This window comes from Rhipicephalus sanguineus, unplaced genomic scaffold, assembly GCF_013339695.2.
Source record: "Rhipicephalus sanguineus isolate Rsan-2018 unplaced genomic scaffold, BIME_Rsan_1.4 Seq600, whole genome shotgun sequence".
In the NCBI taxonomy this organism is placed as follows: domain Eukaryota; kingdom Metazoa; phylum Arthropoda; class Arachnida; order Ixodida; family Ixodidae; genus Rhipicephalus; species Rhipicephalus sanguineus.
Window position 1 is genome coordinate 62,617 of NW_023615597.1, and position 17,385 is coordinate 80,001.

General features: G+C 48.7%; 1 protein-coding gene across 1 annotated transcript; it reads right to left on the minus strand.

Moving 5' to 3' along the window:
* Positions 1-10,043: 10,043 nt before the first annotated feature.
* LOC119377883 (E3 ubiquitin-protein ligase sina) lies at positions 10,044-16,868 on the minus strand. Its single transcript, XM_037647179.1, has 3 exons — positions 16,625-16,868; positions 15,283-15,405; positions 10,044-10,429 (listed from the first exon to the last, which is right to left on the minus strand). The coding sequence occupies exons 1-3, from the start codon at positions 16,866-16,868 to the stop codon at positions 10,044-10,046; spliced, it is 753 nt and encodes a 250-aa protein (XP_037503107.1).
* Between the last annotated feature and the right edge of the window lie 517 nt (positions 16,869-17,385).

The following is a 17,385-nucleotide window of genomic DNA, read 5'->3' on the forward strand; positions in this document are numbered from 1 at the left end:
TTACCGGCAATCGATACAGAACAGTAAGTTGTCAACTAAACGAACTTTTTTTTTACTGAATAGAAGTTACGCTATCGCCAAGAACCTTTCATCAAAGTAATCCTTTGTCGACTTGGAATAGGCCCCATATGACTCATAACTACTTATTCTGACGGAAGCAGAACCAACATGCCACAAAGGTCATGAACTACTAACAGTATTACATATTTCAGTTACCTGTTCGCATACGTTTCAGTTGGCAACCCTGCCAACTGAAAGGTAATTATATCTGGAGCTATGTTTTGCTGCGCTAGCGTGTGGCTTGCTTACACCCCGTAGCCTTGGTAGTGCTCAATGGTAGTGGTGAGATGGAGTATAGGCGCGAAATTTCATCACAATGTGCCCAGAGCCGTTGTTGATCTCGTGCCAATAAAAACGCCAACCATAACCAACTCAAACAGAACCTTGTGCTTAGATTTAGGTGCACGTTAGATAATAAATATTCTTCCAGCGTTCTAAGTGCCAAAGCCGAGACGTGATTATGGAGCACGGTTAGTATAATAGGGCCCACGTGCCAAGAAGCGCAACACCTGTATAACCGCTAAGCTGCCACCACTGGTGAGCGGCATGTTTCTCACGGCCTTGGAGGCTTCCTCGAGCGCAGGCAGTCTTATCAAAGGGGTCATGAGAACACCTCTCATATTTGACGTGATCAAGCTCGCGCTTCAGTTTTCCTAATCAATAAAAGAAGACATAGGTTAGTTTCCACGGGGTCCCTTCAGCATTCGCCTGAAACGACTCGAAGGCGAAAGTCATCTTCTTTTTCTTCTCAGTCGGTGCATTGATCCTCCCCTGCCTCCCTCTCAAAACTTCCTGCACCAAACGTGGTTTTGCACTGCCCCCAGGGTCGGAGGCATTGCAAGCTTTCTGCACCTCTCTTGGTTTTGCACTGCCTTCGTGGTAGGCCCACCTCTGACCAAGCGACGATTTCATGTGATGCCGGCGTCACGCGATGACGATTTTCTTCATCCCTCGTGCTGACGCCGCCGACGGTCAAGTTTCGCGTTTGATCAGGCATCTAATGCTTTCGCCTTATATATAAAAAAAGGTTGGCAATACGTTAAGCTCTTTGTAAACACTTGAAGGCGAAAACCTGCCACACTCTTGATAATGCCTTACGGCATACAATCATGGACCAGACTTCTTGCAAAACCCAACGAACCGTAGTGTGAAAGGCACGCATTAAATAACCTTGGCGTTCTCAGTTTATTGCATTGTTCCTGCTAACACTCCTCCCCCCACCTTAAGCTCTCTGCATCTCACAGGGTGTTGCATTTCCTCCGGGATCGACTGACCGTTGACCAAGCGACGATGTCGCGTGATGGCATCATGATGACGTCACGACACGCCGTTCGCTCGGAGCAGGTCGCGGCGTTTTTCTTTTTCGGACGGGTCTCGCGAAAGTCTCCCGAAGTTTCGAGAAGTCCCGCAGTGTTTCGCAAGGTCTCGCGGAGAAGGGAGCGCCAACATAATCGTTTAAGACGTTGTCCTTAAGAAGCATCCGAAACCTGCGCTGACCATCTCTCCTGTCATGCAAACAAGGCTCGAAATGACGATGGTTGCGAAAGCGCAAACAACGAAATTAGCGCATATGCGCTCGACTGTGACCTGGTGCATGCACTGGCTTTAGTTGTGTGCTTCGAAGCAACCGCGATGTATCAGAAGGCTACGAAATTTTTTTTTATCAAGCTCGTTAATTTAGTGAGACGATGTCTGCACATCTCGCCGTGTCTGCCAGTCGCAGACTTATCACCTTCTTCACGAAGGTAGATCATCAACAAAGACTGTTAAATTGAAGATTTGTTTTATTTACAAGAAGTTGATCAAATACTTGTTAATGCAAAGCTCGAGACAACAGAAAAACGGGAGTTGAGGTCTTTCGTGGACAACGCAACCTTTTTGGAAGCCAGGTTGTGGAGGCGACCGCCATCCTGCATCCTTCCGCCCAATGGTGGACCACGGGATGACCAGATGACCAAAGATGACCGGCTGTTGGGGATAGTGTACAGGTTCACATGCAGCAGTTGGGCCCCTTTGTGAAGGCCCTGACCAGGATTAGTCCAATGATGATAGGCGGCTTACTCGGTCCGGTAGGGTTGCTGAGCGTAGGCTTCAAACTGGTAGAATCCTACGATGAGACAGGATCCCACGAGCACGCTCACGAGTGCGGCGTACAGCAGTACGGAGAACAGCGAAGACTGCGGCGGTTCCAGGCCCGGCGACTGGTCAAGGCCGTGGCTCGAATCCGAGGCTGCCACGCGCGAGCGGCGTTGTCGGGGGTTGGACCCGGGCGAGTTCATTGCGAGGCGAGTTTTACTTGCCGAAGCTTCGAGGACTCCTGTCTCAGGTTTCGCTCGCTGAGTCGCTCGCTCGTTTGTTACACCTGCAGGCGCTGAGAAGCCAGACCGGGCATGGATCGCGTGCCAATTCGAATGCGGTTGGTCGGGTCTTGGTATGTTGGGCTCGACCCACTATGAAGTGTTGGCCATGAATCGGGTGGCACTTGAAGAGGAAGAAAAAGAAATGCTAAAAAGAGGTTAATACGGTAGTCTGGTCCACCAGCGCCATCGCACTGTCATTGCAGTATTTATTTCATACGATAACTACTATTCAACTTATCGTTTTATTTTTTTTATCGTTCTTCATTTTTCGAATTCTTGGCCAATCCCCCAGAGTGGGTATGTGTGTAGAAGGAAAAACAAAACAAACAATTTTTTTAATAAGAAAGGAATGTATTCTAGTGAGGATTGCGTTTTCTTTGAGAACAGGTGAAACTCGTGAAACGCTGAAAATCGACTGAGATGTGAAAGGACAAGGTGATGATGGCTTTCGCCTTCGAGTCGTCTTAAGGGAATGCATACGGGGCCATGTGACTTTTTATTTACAGGGCCACTCGCTCCCACCGAGTGCAGGTAATTTACGTATATCAATCAACTGGATTCGATTCATGGCCCGCGTGCTGTTGCTAAGAGCCAGGCACTTTTGAAAGAGACGATGGAGTGAAGTCAGGGCGCGGAAGCGCGTTACGAAAAACGCATTCTACAGAAACGACCACCGCCTTGCGTCTTTCCGCCGAACTGCTGACCACGGGAAGACTATAAGCTGTCCAACGATGACCGGAAGTTTGGGAGCGCGTAGCTTGTTGAGCTCAGATTCCTGAGTTCCAGCTCCGGTTAGGTGCACCGTCCTATGACGAGGCAAGACGCGGCTTACTTGATTAATGTAGCGGGTCGGGCATGCCGTGGGTACATAATTGAGAGATACTGAAGTTCAAGAAACAGACGGGCGGAACAAAAATGACAAGGTTCATGATCATATATGAAGCAGCGCACGACGACAGGCACAAAAGGAACGAAAGGGACACCGCTGAACTATCACCAACTCGCCCAACTTTCGACATTACTGAAAAATGACAAGGACTGAACTTGCAACAACTTTTATTAACAAAAGAGCGCACATATAAATAGAGGAAGGGAATTTTTGAGGGCTCGCTTCTTTGTTTGACACAACCTAAATAGTGGACGCGGGGACGACCGCCGCCGTAGCTCACCAGCTACGGCGGCGGTCGTCCCCGCGTCCACTTTTTAGGGGATTTATGTGTTACCATGTACTTGAAACAGTACCATTAATGTTCCTAGCTATACCTCCTTTGCCTTCATTATCTGCTGGACACAGGCGTCATCAAATGCCCATGAGTAAATATGTCATCTGGAAGTAGTATGGATGGCATGTTTACACACCACTCCCCGAGATAGTAAATACGTTCAGCTTCTACACTTTATTACTTCTTACTTGCGACGAAAGAGGTCAAAAGCCCCGAAGAGGTACAGTCCGACGATGATGCAGGTGCTCGCTAACGCGCTCATGAGTGCAGCGTAGATCAGCTTGGACAGCGGTAGGGGATACGGCGCCGAGTCGTCGCCTGGCGGACGATCGGGGTATCGGCTTGAATCGAGAGAGTTGAACTTTCTCCCCCCCCCTTGCAGGGTTTCGGTTTGTGCCCGCATTTTTCGACGGGATTTGAATGGCGCAGGCTCCCTTTCCAGACGCCTCACCCCTGACAGTAGCCTAGTGTCGGGCCGGGGTGCGCCTGTGCCCATTTTGTAAAACCGGTGGGTATCCGGCGGCACGTCGATTCGAACCCACGACCTCCCGCAGCCGAAGCGGACACTCAACCACGAGGCCACAAGACTCGGCCAGCTGTTGATTCTTCATCTCGCTCTAGACGGGCGGATCGTAACCGTCGGACATCGTCAGAATGAGTTCGCGTTGGCAGGGTCCTCCGAGATAACGCTTATCGTCGTCGCACTCAGGAATTGACGAAAACTATGCAGCAGATCAGTTGCGGTTCGTGCGCCGAGCCGAGTCAGCCTGCACGATGATGATGATGAGGAGGAGGAAGAAGAAGATGATAATCCTCGTTGATGACTCACTCACTAAGTAGGAGATCTCTCCCTTCTCTTTCTTTTGCAATCATATAGAAACAATCGAACACTTCTTGCTGGACTGCCGACGTTTTTCCGTCGTCAACTATATCCTCCGGGCGTAATGATTATCTTGTTTTTTTTTTAGGTTACGCAACATGGTCTAGCCTAAAACTGAGATTTTATTAAAAACGACGCCTCATTCTAATTGACACTATCGCCTCTATTAGCGCTTAATTTTTTTTTTTTTTTCACATTATATGATACGCCCGACTCTTGGCCGATCCCGCTGAGGGTGTAGGCGTCAGTTGATCCCAGGAGCATTATCGTCATCATCATCACTGCTAAACGTGAACAAATATCGTTGAACTGCAAGACTGCTTTATTTACAATGAACTCAAGTTCACTAGCCACTTGATACTGGCATGCGCGAGGGCAGAAAAAATAGGGGCTCAGGATTGTTGAGACAACGGAACTTTTTTAGAAACCAAAGAAAAGGAAGCTACCGAAGTCTCGCACACTTTATTCTACACCGGAGACCACGAGTCGACCAGCTACCCAACGACGGACCAGCCTTTGGCGATGAGGTATCGGCTCGTATGTACCGGTAGTGCTTTTTCTGTAGGCCGTGACCAAGTTTCAGTCCAGTGGCGATAGAGACGGGGCTTACCCGCTCCGGTAGGGTTCCTGGGCGTGGGCTTCGAGCAGGTGGAACCCTACGACGATACAGGATCCGACGAGCACGCTCATGAGGGCGACGTAGAGCAGTACGGCGAACAGCGAAGACTTCACAGGTTCGAGACCCGGCGCGAGGTCAGGGCCGCGGCTCGAATCCGGGGGTCGGACTCGCGTGCGGCGTTGCCTCATGTCTCTGGAACTTGGCGAGTTCATTGTAAGACGAAGCAGTTCACCTGCCGAGGCTTCGACGACTCCTAGTCTCCGGGCTTTGCTAGCTTGCTCAGTCGCTTGCTCGGTCGTAATACCAGGCGCTGACTAGCGTAGAGCTGATCGGCTGCGTATCGCGTGCAGATCCGCACGTTCAACCTGCACGCACGATTCGCGAGACTTTGTCGGCTTCTTTTTTTTTTTTTTTTTCTCTCGTCACAACCGCGCGCACCGTTCTGTTTCTTGTCTTGTCTTTCCCGTGTAAAGATGGGCTATATTATATTGTCTTACTCGTCGTCATATTTTCTTACTTGTCATATTGTCTTGCTTAGAGAACAAAACTCGAGTGTGGAGGACTGTGTGACAGACAGGGGCGATATAGTTTTCATTTCGCTTTAGGAAATGTAGAAGCACCTCGTATTTGTTAAAGAGCAATTGCCGTGCTCACTGTTGAGGCATCTACATCGTGCAACACATTCAGGAAAAGAAAACTAGCTCCACCTCTTCGAAAGCTGGGCCTGGAATTATCAGAACCCATTCTTCTTTCTCTTGGGGCCACTACCCTGGGGTACAGCCACAGGGATGTTTTCCTTGCTGTTCGGGAATATATCATTGCTACTAAAAGAATCTCTTACTATATTCTATGGGCATTAAATTTTTCATTACTCATAATTGGCACTTCAATTCAATAATTAAAAACAAATAGCCTACCAGGGAGTTACACCATGCAGAAAATATAGGAAGAATTCGCCAACTAACTACTCGACCGATCCCCTTCATTGGGTATGTGCCATGAGGAGAGGAAAACAACAACATTTAGAAACCACCCGCTAAGGTTGTAGCAACCCAATTTTTTAGGCATGAACATGGATTAGACAACGTACGTGAGAGCGTATATTTGGCCTGATCTCCACTGTGTCCAGATGTGTAGAAAAATGTTGTATCCGAACGTGTCTAACTTTTGACGGTGCAATATGCTTCGCCATGACGAATGTACGTAAAGCGACTCACTCAAGTCGTCGCGAACCGCCGCCCTTCAGAGCTAGCAGCTTTATAATTGTTTTGTTTACATTTACTGACGATAAAGGTGGCGGTTCCGGGAAAAAAAAATGTGTGGCTCTGCCAATGGACATAGACGTTTTGATATTACAGCTTAGAAAACAATTTCGATTTCTGCCTTTTTTCACGATCCTTTATCAAAGTACCTTAATAAAACCATTTTTTGCGTGGTGGTCTTCCTACATTAGACATTCCGTCTGCAATATTAGCTTAAGCTTCTCATTGCTTTCTGTCAAAAAAAAATGTTTTTATTTTTTCAATTATTTTCTGATCAAGACATACCGATTGGAACCACACTCCCTCTTCCATCGCTCGCATCGAGAAAACGTCATTCAAGACTGCCCTTATGTAGGGATTATTTGTTGAGTTTGTCACCATGCATATATACTCCTGCGCAACTAGCTGTTTTGATGTGTGCACATGTATATTTGTGATTCGCTGCACCCTTCTGCAACGCCCTTTTGAGCCCAGTGAGTGAGTGAGTGAGTGAGTGAGTGAGTGAGTGAGTGAGTGAGTGAGTGAGTGAGTGAGTGAGTGAGTGAGTGAGTGAGTGAGTGAGTGAGTGAGTGAGTGAGTGAGTGAGTGAGTGAGTGAGTGAGTGAGTGAGTGAGTGAGTGAGTGAGTGAGTGAGTGAGTGAGTGAGTGAGTGAGTGAGTGAGTGAGTGAGTGAGTGAGTGAGTGAGTGAGTGAGTGAGTGAGGTGAGTGAGTGAGTGAGTGAGTGAGTGAGTGAGTGAGTGAGTGAGTGAGTGAGTGAGTGAGTGAGTGAGTGAGTGAGTGAGTGAGTGAGTGAGTGAGGTGAGTGAGTGAGTGGAGTGAGTGAGTGAGTGAGGTGAGTGAGTGAGTGAGTGAGTGGAGTGAGTGAGTGAGTGAGTGAGTGAGTGAGTTGTACGACAAATCACCTATATGTGATTGCGCACGTTGCCGCTCTTTGTTATCACGACTGTAGCTAATGCTATTCAAACTCGTCTGTTCTGATAACGAAGTAATATTTGTAAAGAAGGCACACATTCGGAAACAATCTTTCAGGACAATTTTCTTTGTCATTCTAGATTGAGGCTGTATTTACTTTAGCATTCGTTCCACCACAGGTACCGTCCGTTACGCAGCTTCTCTTAAATGCATGTATGCATTTGGTGTTCATAAAGTTGACAGTGTCCGCTCGTGCCCACATTATGCATAATCCACCGTTACCTGTAACGAAACCCAGAAAAGTTGCGTGATGTGTAAGTAGCTTAATCCTTCTGTGTTCAATACCTTAAAAAACTGAAATTTGTCGGACGGTCTACGTGGCCTGGCAGTGGAGAGCATAATTAGTACAGGGCGCGTGCTCTACACCCAGTGTAGCTTTCGCAATTTTCTAGCTGTGCAAGGGTGGAGCTTCAGCCTATCTGATAGGACATGTATTTTTTTTTTCAGGTTTCAAGTTTAATAATACAAGTTCATGATAGGAAAATTGGTTACAGATGTCAAAGAGACGAGGGTCCCAAAGTCCAAATTACTGCAGGGGGACCATCGGCTAAAAAAATGTGTACATGTCAAGTACGTTGAAACAGCAGAACTAATAAACATATGGGCAAAAGAAGGAACGCATACAATGCTACACAGAAATAGAAAAGAAAAAAAACTTATAAAATGAAATATACATGAAATTTCATGCGGAGAAATTACATAATTGAAGTAGCGCAAACAGAGAAAGCATAAACAGCAATATATATACATGAAAGTCATTGAGCTACCTATACAAAATAAGGCTTCTTAATTCATGTTTGAATTGACTAATTAACTAATATTTGCATATATCTTGAGAAAGCGGCAGAAAGCATGACCCACGCTGGCGTTAACTATCCACAGCGATTTTCTAGAAGCTGGTCCCACGTAGGTAACATATCCGCACGTTACCTATGCAGTGAGCGTTACGCAGGTAGTGGTGCACGGTACATCGCAAGCGGATTTGTTGTGGTCAGCGACTGAATTTAGATTCTTATGTCACTCACGCTGGGGCTTCCATCAGCGCAAGGTCACATTGTGCCAAAAAAGGTTTTTTCATAAGCCGTTGGTGGTGGGGAACACAATGCAGCAGAAATGTCAGTGAGCAGGATCATTCCTACGAAATCAGACGTACCGTATTCGCGCTCTACACGTACCAACGCGAAAACCGCATTATTACTGAATGTTTCTTATAAGGACATGAATCGGACAATCATTTCCCTGGTGAATGATTTGATTCACTGTTTACTGCTTGCGAACCGATGCTTTTGTTTGGAAGTTCTTAAATCTCGCAGGTATTCTCTCACATGGTAGCACACCAGTAGCGAATCAGATGACACTGGTGCGAGGCTAATATCTTTTTTTTATTTGCGACATAGACTTTCCCTTAAGGCATGATATTTGTTTGTATATACTTGTATTAAATATGCGCCGTTAGGCCGGTGGTGTGTATGAAGTGATGAAGCGTCTTTGGAATGTGTTGTAATGGAATTTATGTAAGGGTCGAACGCACATTCCAGAATTTATTTGCAGCCCCGTTAAAGGGACTTTAAAGGCAAATATTAAGTCGACGTTGATTGTTGAAATAGCGGTCCAGAAACCTCGTAGTGCTACTTTTGTGCCAAGGTAGTGCTTATTTTGAAACAAAATCACGTTTTAGTGGTCCGCATCGCGTTAGCGTACTTCAAATCACCCGCCTGAAAGCGGTCTTTCTGACGTCACTGTTGCCGTGCCCAACGTTGCCCGCTTTTCCTGCGCGGCGCCGTGCACTGGCGGCGTGCACCATTCGGGCATCCGGCAACATCACATGCATGCGGCATTTTGTCGAACTTTCTGTCAGAGCGACTTACACAAGCGTGCAAAACACACGCGATACCGAAACTACCACTGAGACGCGACCGCGTGAGCGAAGCCGGGTGCCGGGCGAAGCGCAGTTCGGCGAAAACGGAACCTTTGAACCACGAGCGCCGTTCCCCATGGCAACACCAAAGACAGAGGCGTGGCTAAGGAAGGGGGGGGGGGGGGCAACCCGCAAATTTTCAGTTTTGCTTGCGTATATGTACACGCACGAACATACATAAAGTATGGTTGAACCCCCCGTCCCCCCGTAGCCAGAAAAAAATTTCTGGCTACGTCCCTGACGTCTTTTTTATTGCAGATAGTTTGATTATTATTGATTAATTGTAGTCGGACGATCTCACGTCATCGGGATCATTCCCAAAATGTCCCACTCGTGGCGCACATCGTGTGATACATTTCGCTTAATTTCTCGGTAAATAGGGCACTGCTAAGTATAAATATGGCGCAACGATAGTCACAACCGTCGCGCTGTCACGTCATCTCGAGCTTCGCAGTCATGGACGGTTATTTCGACGTTTATCCTGTCACTCTCGTTGAACTGTCTGGCGTCGAAGCAGCCTGAGCGCCTCCTTCGCGTGGGAAGCTGCGAGGGTCTGCAACAACGCACGTTTAGTGGAGGTGTACAAAAATTTAGGCTGAAACAAGAACCGAGTACCGCTGTGTTCTGGCCCTAGACATTTACGTAGAACGTACATTGCCGGAATTATTCGCACCAACGTTAAGGCTCTGTCACTTAAACTATAGGTATCCGAGTAATGAGAGTGCGAGTCTCCGAGGCCAAGTATAAACTATCGTGCTTTTTCTCGATCTTCGCAGTCGTGGACGGTGATGTCGACGTTTAGCCGGCCGCTCTCGGTGAACTGTCGGGCGTCGAAGAAGAGGCAGTCCCTGTTGACCAGGGTCGAGTCGACGCTCTCCAGGATCGAGCGGGGCCTGTCCCTCCAGGTGAGCGATCGGACGCCGTTTCGCGTCGTCACGTCCACCTGGTAGGTGAACCTGTCCACCTCGTGGGGCTCGCCCACGAGTTGCGCCAGCACGCAGCATCCCCGACAGGCGTCCTCGTGCTCCCGCCAGAAGACGAGCAGGAAGTGACGTTCGAAGCACGACTGCAGCCGCAGCCGCTTGCCGAACCAGGCGCCGTCGGCGTCGTCGACGCCGAACGTCACTGTCGAGCCTGGAGAAAATTTGATGCTTGGATTTGTAGGTGGAGTAGCTTTAAGTACTGAGGCAGCTACGCGCTAGTTGTGCGAAGACTGAGGGAACACCGGAGCTGATGGCCTACCCCTCCTCCTTTCACTCTACATCACTTCCATTTCCCACTCCTTGCGATACTATACTACACTATATTATATTATATACTATACTATACTATACTATACTATACTATACTATACTATACTACTATACTATACTACTATATACCTATACTATACTATACTATACTATACACTATACTATACTATAGTATACTATACAAGACTGTGCGATTTCTTGCCCTCTCACCTCCTCCTTTCTCTCCCCCGCGCTGTCACTTCCTCTTTCCCATCCCTTGCTATATATGGCTATGCTGGCTCTTTCTATTTTCTATCTCTTTCTTGTGTCTGTTTCTTTCTATATATTTCTCTCTATTTCTCTTTTTCTCTCTATTGCTTGCTCTCTCTCCTCTCTCTCTCTACTCGTTCTCTCGCCCATCAGAGTTACTGCATCCCACGCCGAACAAGTCAGCGCACGTGTTCTGGGAGCGAAGCAGAAGATGAAGAAGAGGAAGAAGAGAGCGCGTGTCGGTTCATGACGATGACAGTTGTCGGGTCACGCTACGCGGCATAACGAAAAGCTTAACACCGCCGCTGTAAAAAACATTTCTGAATCGAACCACGGTCCAGCGGGCGAGTCCCTCAGTCCGGGGCCCCACTGGCGATCGCGGCACGCCGGGCTTGTTCGAGAAGGGTCCATCCGCCTCTTTCATTTTTCCTGTGCTGCCCTCTGCCGTTTTGGTAGCGGCTCGGTAGGTGCCGATACGACCGGTATTGCCAGAAGCAAAGCCTCCGAGATGAAGAGACGTTTCGCGACGTTTCCGCTAGGGGAGAGCGCATGCGCCGGGGCGTCGTGAAAGAAGGCGGGCTGGTTCTTCCGCACCGTGCTGGCAAGTCACACCTCCCATCACCTACTCTTAAAATTGTGCCACAAAATGGAGATTTGACTTCTTGAGGCCGAGTCTGGCACAGCCACGTGATACGGTCAAGTGACCCCCCCCCCCCCGCTCACCCGCACACCACGGGCAAGTTTTCGAGTACAAGGGGTGTATGCGGTGTGCAGTAGATGTGGGTATGTACGGGTTAGACTGTACCGGTAGGGGGCCGGCACCCAGGTGGTCTGGCAACACAGGCTCGGGATTGGTCTCCAACGGGTTGGCCCAATAAACCACCAGTTCGACTACAGTTGCAACGCTATGTGCTTGCTTGTCATTCTTTATAGACTTTCAGCACGGGTCCGACGAAAAGCATTTCAACATTCACGGGAGTCATTCTGACGTGGTTAGGTTCGCACTCGTTCGCCTCTCTCTCTCGTCTTCCCATCTGTACCGCGCCACCCGTCCTCAAAAAAATCACAGCATATCCACGGAGTGAATGATGATGAGTGGGCGAAGCTGCGGAGGTTCGTCGGTAAACCGTGAATCTTCCGTGAATTCTGCCCAGTACATCATCACCGACGTGAGATAGGGCGCGTTTATACTAAAGGTTCGATGAGTTATGACGACTTGCAGCTCACTTTAATTTTACATGTACGCTGTGAATTTTCATTGTTTAGAAAACCATTGCTTTAGAAAACATCTGGCGTCTTTCGTTAAGCAGCTGGCGTGTTTTCGTTTTGCTTTAAAAACATCTGGCGTTCTTTCGTTTTGCTTTGTGGGAATCGAGCGCGCCCTCCCCTTTGGCGGCTCGTTCCCCAGCTAGCGCGTGTGTTGGCCCCGCGCGGCTCGAGCGCCGGGGACCGCCGTTAATCGGCGGTATGGCGACCGCGGCGGCAGCGCCAGGCCTCTTTGTCTGGTGCGAGCCATGCGTCAGCTTCCCGGCGCGCGGGCACACGTCCGGGCATGCCTCGACATGCTCACATGCTCACGCCACCAAGCTAGCTTACGTCACTGCGCAACGCCTGTCCTCATTGGCCGCCAGTGACAACCCCCTTCCCCTTTGAGCTCGCTTCTGTGTGGCGCGGGCTTGCCTGCGTCAGATGCTCTCAGGCCTTGACGAGAGGTTGACGCGCTGCTCTAGCAGGCGTCTTCTCGTTCGTGTGCTCGACTGCTGCCCTTAGTGTGAGAGTCGTAGCGCCGTAGGCAAACGTACTTGCTCGGTCTTGCGGAGTTCCCTATACGGCCTGCAAGCCCGTGAGTGTCGCACTGTGCTGCATCTTGGGTTAATAAACCCGTGTTGTTTGTTGACATCCTGCTTCGAGTGCCTTTTCTGCGCCGTGCCGGAGTCGACGAACCCGGCCGTAGCGTCTTTGTTCGCTGCGGCAGTGGAGAACGTCGCGTCCCTTCACGGTCGCCTCGTAGGGTAAGCTTTGTGCTAAACCTATCTCCACAGCTTTTACAAAACATCTGGCGTCTTTCGTTGGTTTATTTCATCAATCAACGGCGTTTTGAACAAAATTTTATTGTTTAATCACGCACAGGAGAAATCTCACCAGGCACTACCTTGGAGGTAAACAATGGCTGCTAATGGGAATGAGAGACAGAAGAAGTCGGCTTTTAGCTAACACTTACACTTCTACTTCTACTAACGTTTCCTACTGGAACATGCCAATGGCTGCTAATGGGGAATGAGAGACAGAAGAATTCGGCTTTTAGTTAACGCGCACGCTGCGAATTTCTTATTGTTCAACAACGCACAGGAAAAATCTCCCACCGGCACCACCTTGGAGGTCAAAGCGTAAGACTGGTTACGCACTACGACTACGAATACGAGGGACGAACGGGGTGCCGCCTTAAGGAGCTTCGCCCCTAAAACTGCACACCGGAACTCTCCATTGGTAATGTGGTAAACGCAAGCCCGTCTATTCATTACTATAAGGTACTATAAGACAGTTGACTAATGGTCGATTTTCGCACCAGTCCTGATGACCGTAGCTGCTGTATACGAAAGCTTGGTACACAATCAGTTATCATTTTTCGCTCGACTCAAGTGTTTTAAGAAAATGACAGTCGCTACAAAAACGTCGTTGCGTGGGCTTACCGCGTAGTAAGGGTGCGTTGTGCGCTTGGCTTATGTGGGCCTCTATGGCAGAGAGTGGGCCCTTCCAAGTGCATTTCGTCCAGGGCAGGATGCAGGGAAAAGGCCTGGTTAAAAAAAGGGATTGATTGATTGATTGATTGATTGATTGATTGATTGATTGATTGATTGATTGAAGTTAATTTCTTTTGAATGCAGAAAATCGAGCAAGAACTAAAGGCATGAAACCTGACAAGAACTGTAGTTCTAGTTCACATTTCGTGTTTGGAAAGTGCAATCGGACATCAGTAACTGAAATTGTAAAGACACTCATCAATCATGATTAAAAGTAAAATGAAGGACGCCGACCTTTAAATAATACGAGAAATGCGAAAGAATACGAAAAAACATGGCTGATCCCTCTGTCATAGGAATCGGTATAACACGAAAGTGAAACGTGTCTTCACAGACGTAGTTGAGCGTTTGTTGCGCATTCTTTCGCCCCAAGGGCAAAGGAATGAATGCTATGGCAACAAGTTGTAATGTCACGCGAAGAACGGCAAGCAGCTCGAAACTTTCAACGCGCTGATCAAGCAGAAAGGACGCACGGAACGAACATACACATGATGATAGCGAACTAACTGTCACATTTGTAACTTATTTCTGCGTGAGCACCGCGCTCCTTTCGCAAAAGCGGTCGCTGCAGTGAGCCAAGTGACCTTCGTGCTCTCAACGCGAGACGTACAAACCACCACGATCACGAGATAAGCGCACGCACGAGCGACCACGCCCTGTAGACGCGGGCGCTTGTCGCAACGGCGACGACCTTTCAAGCGCGCTCTTGTTATACGCTCTTTTAGAGTTACTGTATATGCTACCTTTAAGGTAGCATATACAGTAACTCTACGCTCTTCGAGCCCTTCGCGCCATCTCGCTAGTGATAACGAAAACACGCTGTAACACAGATCTCTGAGTACAGCCACTGGCAAATGGTGTATATAAATTAAAGAGCTCGCCGTTAGCACTGCGAGGAACGTGCCGTCCGTGGCCGAATCGTTTCGCGCTGCAGAGCGAGGGGTCGTAAGTTCGATTCCCGGTGACGGAACTTTTTCTTGTTTTTTTTTCTTTGGTCACTGTTAGTCTTTATATTATACAACGTCATATCCGTGACGGAAATACGTCAGTGGAGCCGTGGTGGACCCCGGCATAAAACACTTTCGTGTTAAAAAAGACGTTTCCACTCCACTCAGTCAGTTGAGCTGAAACGTCGTTCTGCATTACTTTGTGGTCAGCGTCCTTTGACTATTCGTCATGATGCCTCCGTACCAAACAGACTTCATTCCATGCCTCGACTCAATAATAAATTATGCGATCTACACAGAGGATATATCTATGTGTCAAACAGTAATCAGGTACACAGACTCTACAAACGTGGACAAGCAGTGTATTTATAGAGAAAACTGTGTACACATTCGCGCACATAAAGCGTTCGCATCAAAGGCCACATAACCCTCTTTACAATACGGTCGCCGTGGCCGGGAATCGAACCCGCGCCCTCGTGCTTAGGCACACAACGCCGTATCCGCAAAGCCAGCACTATTGGTGAGCGGTTGACGTCTTACTGTACGCTTATAAACTTCTGTCTCAGAAGTAGGCAAAAACAACTGTTTATTCCTGTATGTGTGGGGACGCCATTAGGTACTCAGCAATTACAGTTAATTTGCTACTCTATCAAATCGAATCAACGACACCAAAGTTGACGATGCAATTGTAGACACCGGCTTGACAAGACGCGGGAAAGGAGTCCACCTGAACTCGCAGGTCTCTTCGTGTTCCCACTGGTCACATATGGTCAACTGCTCGCGGCATCCGTACACCGAGTGTCTGCACGGGGTGAACAGAATGGCGGCCACCCTCTCCATGGACGGCACACGAACGTCACCTGCGGGTTTAAATCACACCATAGAAGTCCCTCGTGCGAAAAAGAAAAATAATAGGGAAGGGTCCACTGACCGCCTTTGATCGCGCTACACGCTGTACGCCGATTCATTTTTCTTTTTTTTTTTCAGTTGCTCTACCTCAATACAAGATCTGTGGAAGTGTGAGTGGCGCACAATGGGTGATCCCTCCTCCATCAACACTGTCCGCCTCGTCCAGATAAATGCGAGCTTCGGGAAAGCATTAATGACGGCGTACAGGGCTCAACACGCCTGTCCAGAACGCTGGAGCGGCACATTCCGGAACTGCATCTACCGAGAACGCGTCGTTTGAGGTAGCCGAAATTTACACTGTCACCAATGATGCCTGATTAGATGTGGGCTATCTCAAATGAGGCGTAATGGGTAGACGTCGCCAGTGCTTTCCGGAATGCGTCGCTTAGTCAAGCGTGCTGAGCAACGTACAGCTCGGCTATCCCAGCTCCTCACTTTAGACCAGTCTGCACCCTCAAAGCGGTTTCAAGCAACAAGAACACCCTTTTGCGTAAGCGAATTGTAGAAATATGGACGTAAAGTTATTCTGCGTCCCTAAATATCCTTTTGTTTGCGTAAGGGTAATATTTTACCCGAAACACCCTTTCGAAGGTTGTGGGTTCGGATCCCACCGGCGGCAAGGGTGATTTTTCGTCCGTTTTAATTCCTTTCAATTAAAGTGATAATCATTACACTACTGTTAAGAAACCACAAATAATGTCCCCGATCAGGCCCGTAGCCAGGAATTTTTTTCGGGGTTGGGCCCACTTGCTGAAAGCCTTGACTATTTGAGAAAAACGCCTATTTTCATTATTTATTTTCGGTAAAACACCATGTATGATAAAAATTTCGGGGGGGGGGGGTGCCTGGGACCCCCCCCCCTGGCTACGGGCCTGTCCCCGATGCTTTCCTTGGCTTAATTGTCTGTCGGTTTCATTGCTTTAGGAGCTAAGGGTGTTGCGTGTTATCAAAACACATATGGCTGTGTAGACCTATAGATTAGGACGATTCGGACCACGTTACAACACTTGTGCCGCCCAGCCAAGGGCGGATGGTCTTCCTCCCGTCTCTCATTGGCTGCTCAAGGTTCGGAAGGCCACTTGCCCTGTGCGAGGCGGCCGTGCGGCTTGAGCGTAACGTAGGCGGAATCTGGGTGCGGCAGAATAGCACACGCATTCTGATCGAACTCACCGATCGGCCCGAGGCATTCCGGACAGGTGTTGTCCTTGTCGCGACAGGCAACGCAGGCCAGGTGTCCCATGCAACACTGCACGATGGGCGGCCTCACGCGCTCGCCGCACGCCACGCACTGGAAGAGGCAGGCCAGCTCCGAAGCCAGCCGCGTGGCCATCTCCGCGGCCAGCGTGGCCGAGGACGATCTCCTGGCCACCTTGGGCGTGATGTCGCTGGTCCTGCTAGTGCGCTTCGTGGCCATCGTGAAGCTAACTGCTCACGGCCGTCCTCTGCGTGGTCAATACGCCAGGCCTGCGCGTGAGGCATGCTGAGGGTTCGGTGATGGGCTTGGCCATGTACGCTGAGCGATTTTTAAACGAATGGAAAGAGCGATGACGTAAAACAGTTCGTTAGCCTTAGAAGGGCACGAAAGAGCTCGATTACAAGTGGCATAGTATTTCATTGTAATTTCATTTCCCTTTCCTCGGCTAGAAGGTGTTAATTTCTACTGTCATTGAAGCAATGTATGTTTCCCGTCATAAAGCCATTCAAAGCAAGATGGCTCAAGTGTTACTATCTTCCATGCTATCACATGAAGCCCCAAAGATAGCGAAGCCTAGAAAGCATGCGAAGGTAGTGGGTTCGGTCCCTATCTCCGGTAAGCCTTTTTTCGTACGCCTCCATTTCTCTTTATGTGTTATCATACTTCAACTAAAGATTACAACTAACACACCTCATTTCCTTAGCTCCAAATGATTGTGGCTAAAAATAACGGGCCT

Excerpts from the sequence above, each read along its gene's own strand:
- LOC119377883 (XM_037647179.1), bottom strand. The coding sequence starts at position 16,868 with ATGGCCACGAAGCGCACTAGCAGGACCAGCGACATCACGCCCAAGGTG. Across the intron at positions 15,406-16,624 it reads GGAATGCCTCGGGCCGATCG|GTGACGTTCGTGTGCCGTCC; the intron begins GTGAGTTCGATC and ends TTAAACCCGCAG. Across the intron at positions 10,430-15,282 it reads GTGGGAACACGAAGAGACCT|GCTCGACAGTGACGTTCGGC; the intron begins GCGAGTTCAGGT and ends AATTTTCTCCAG.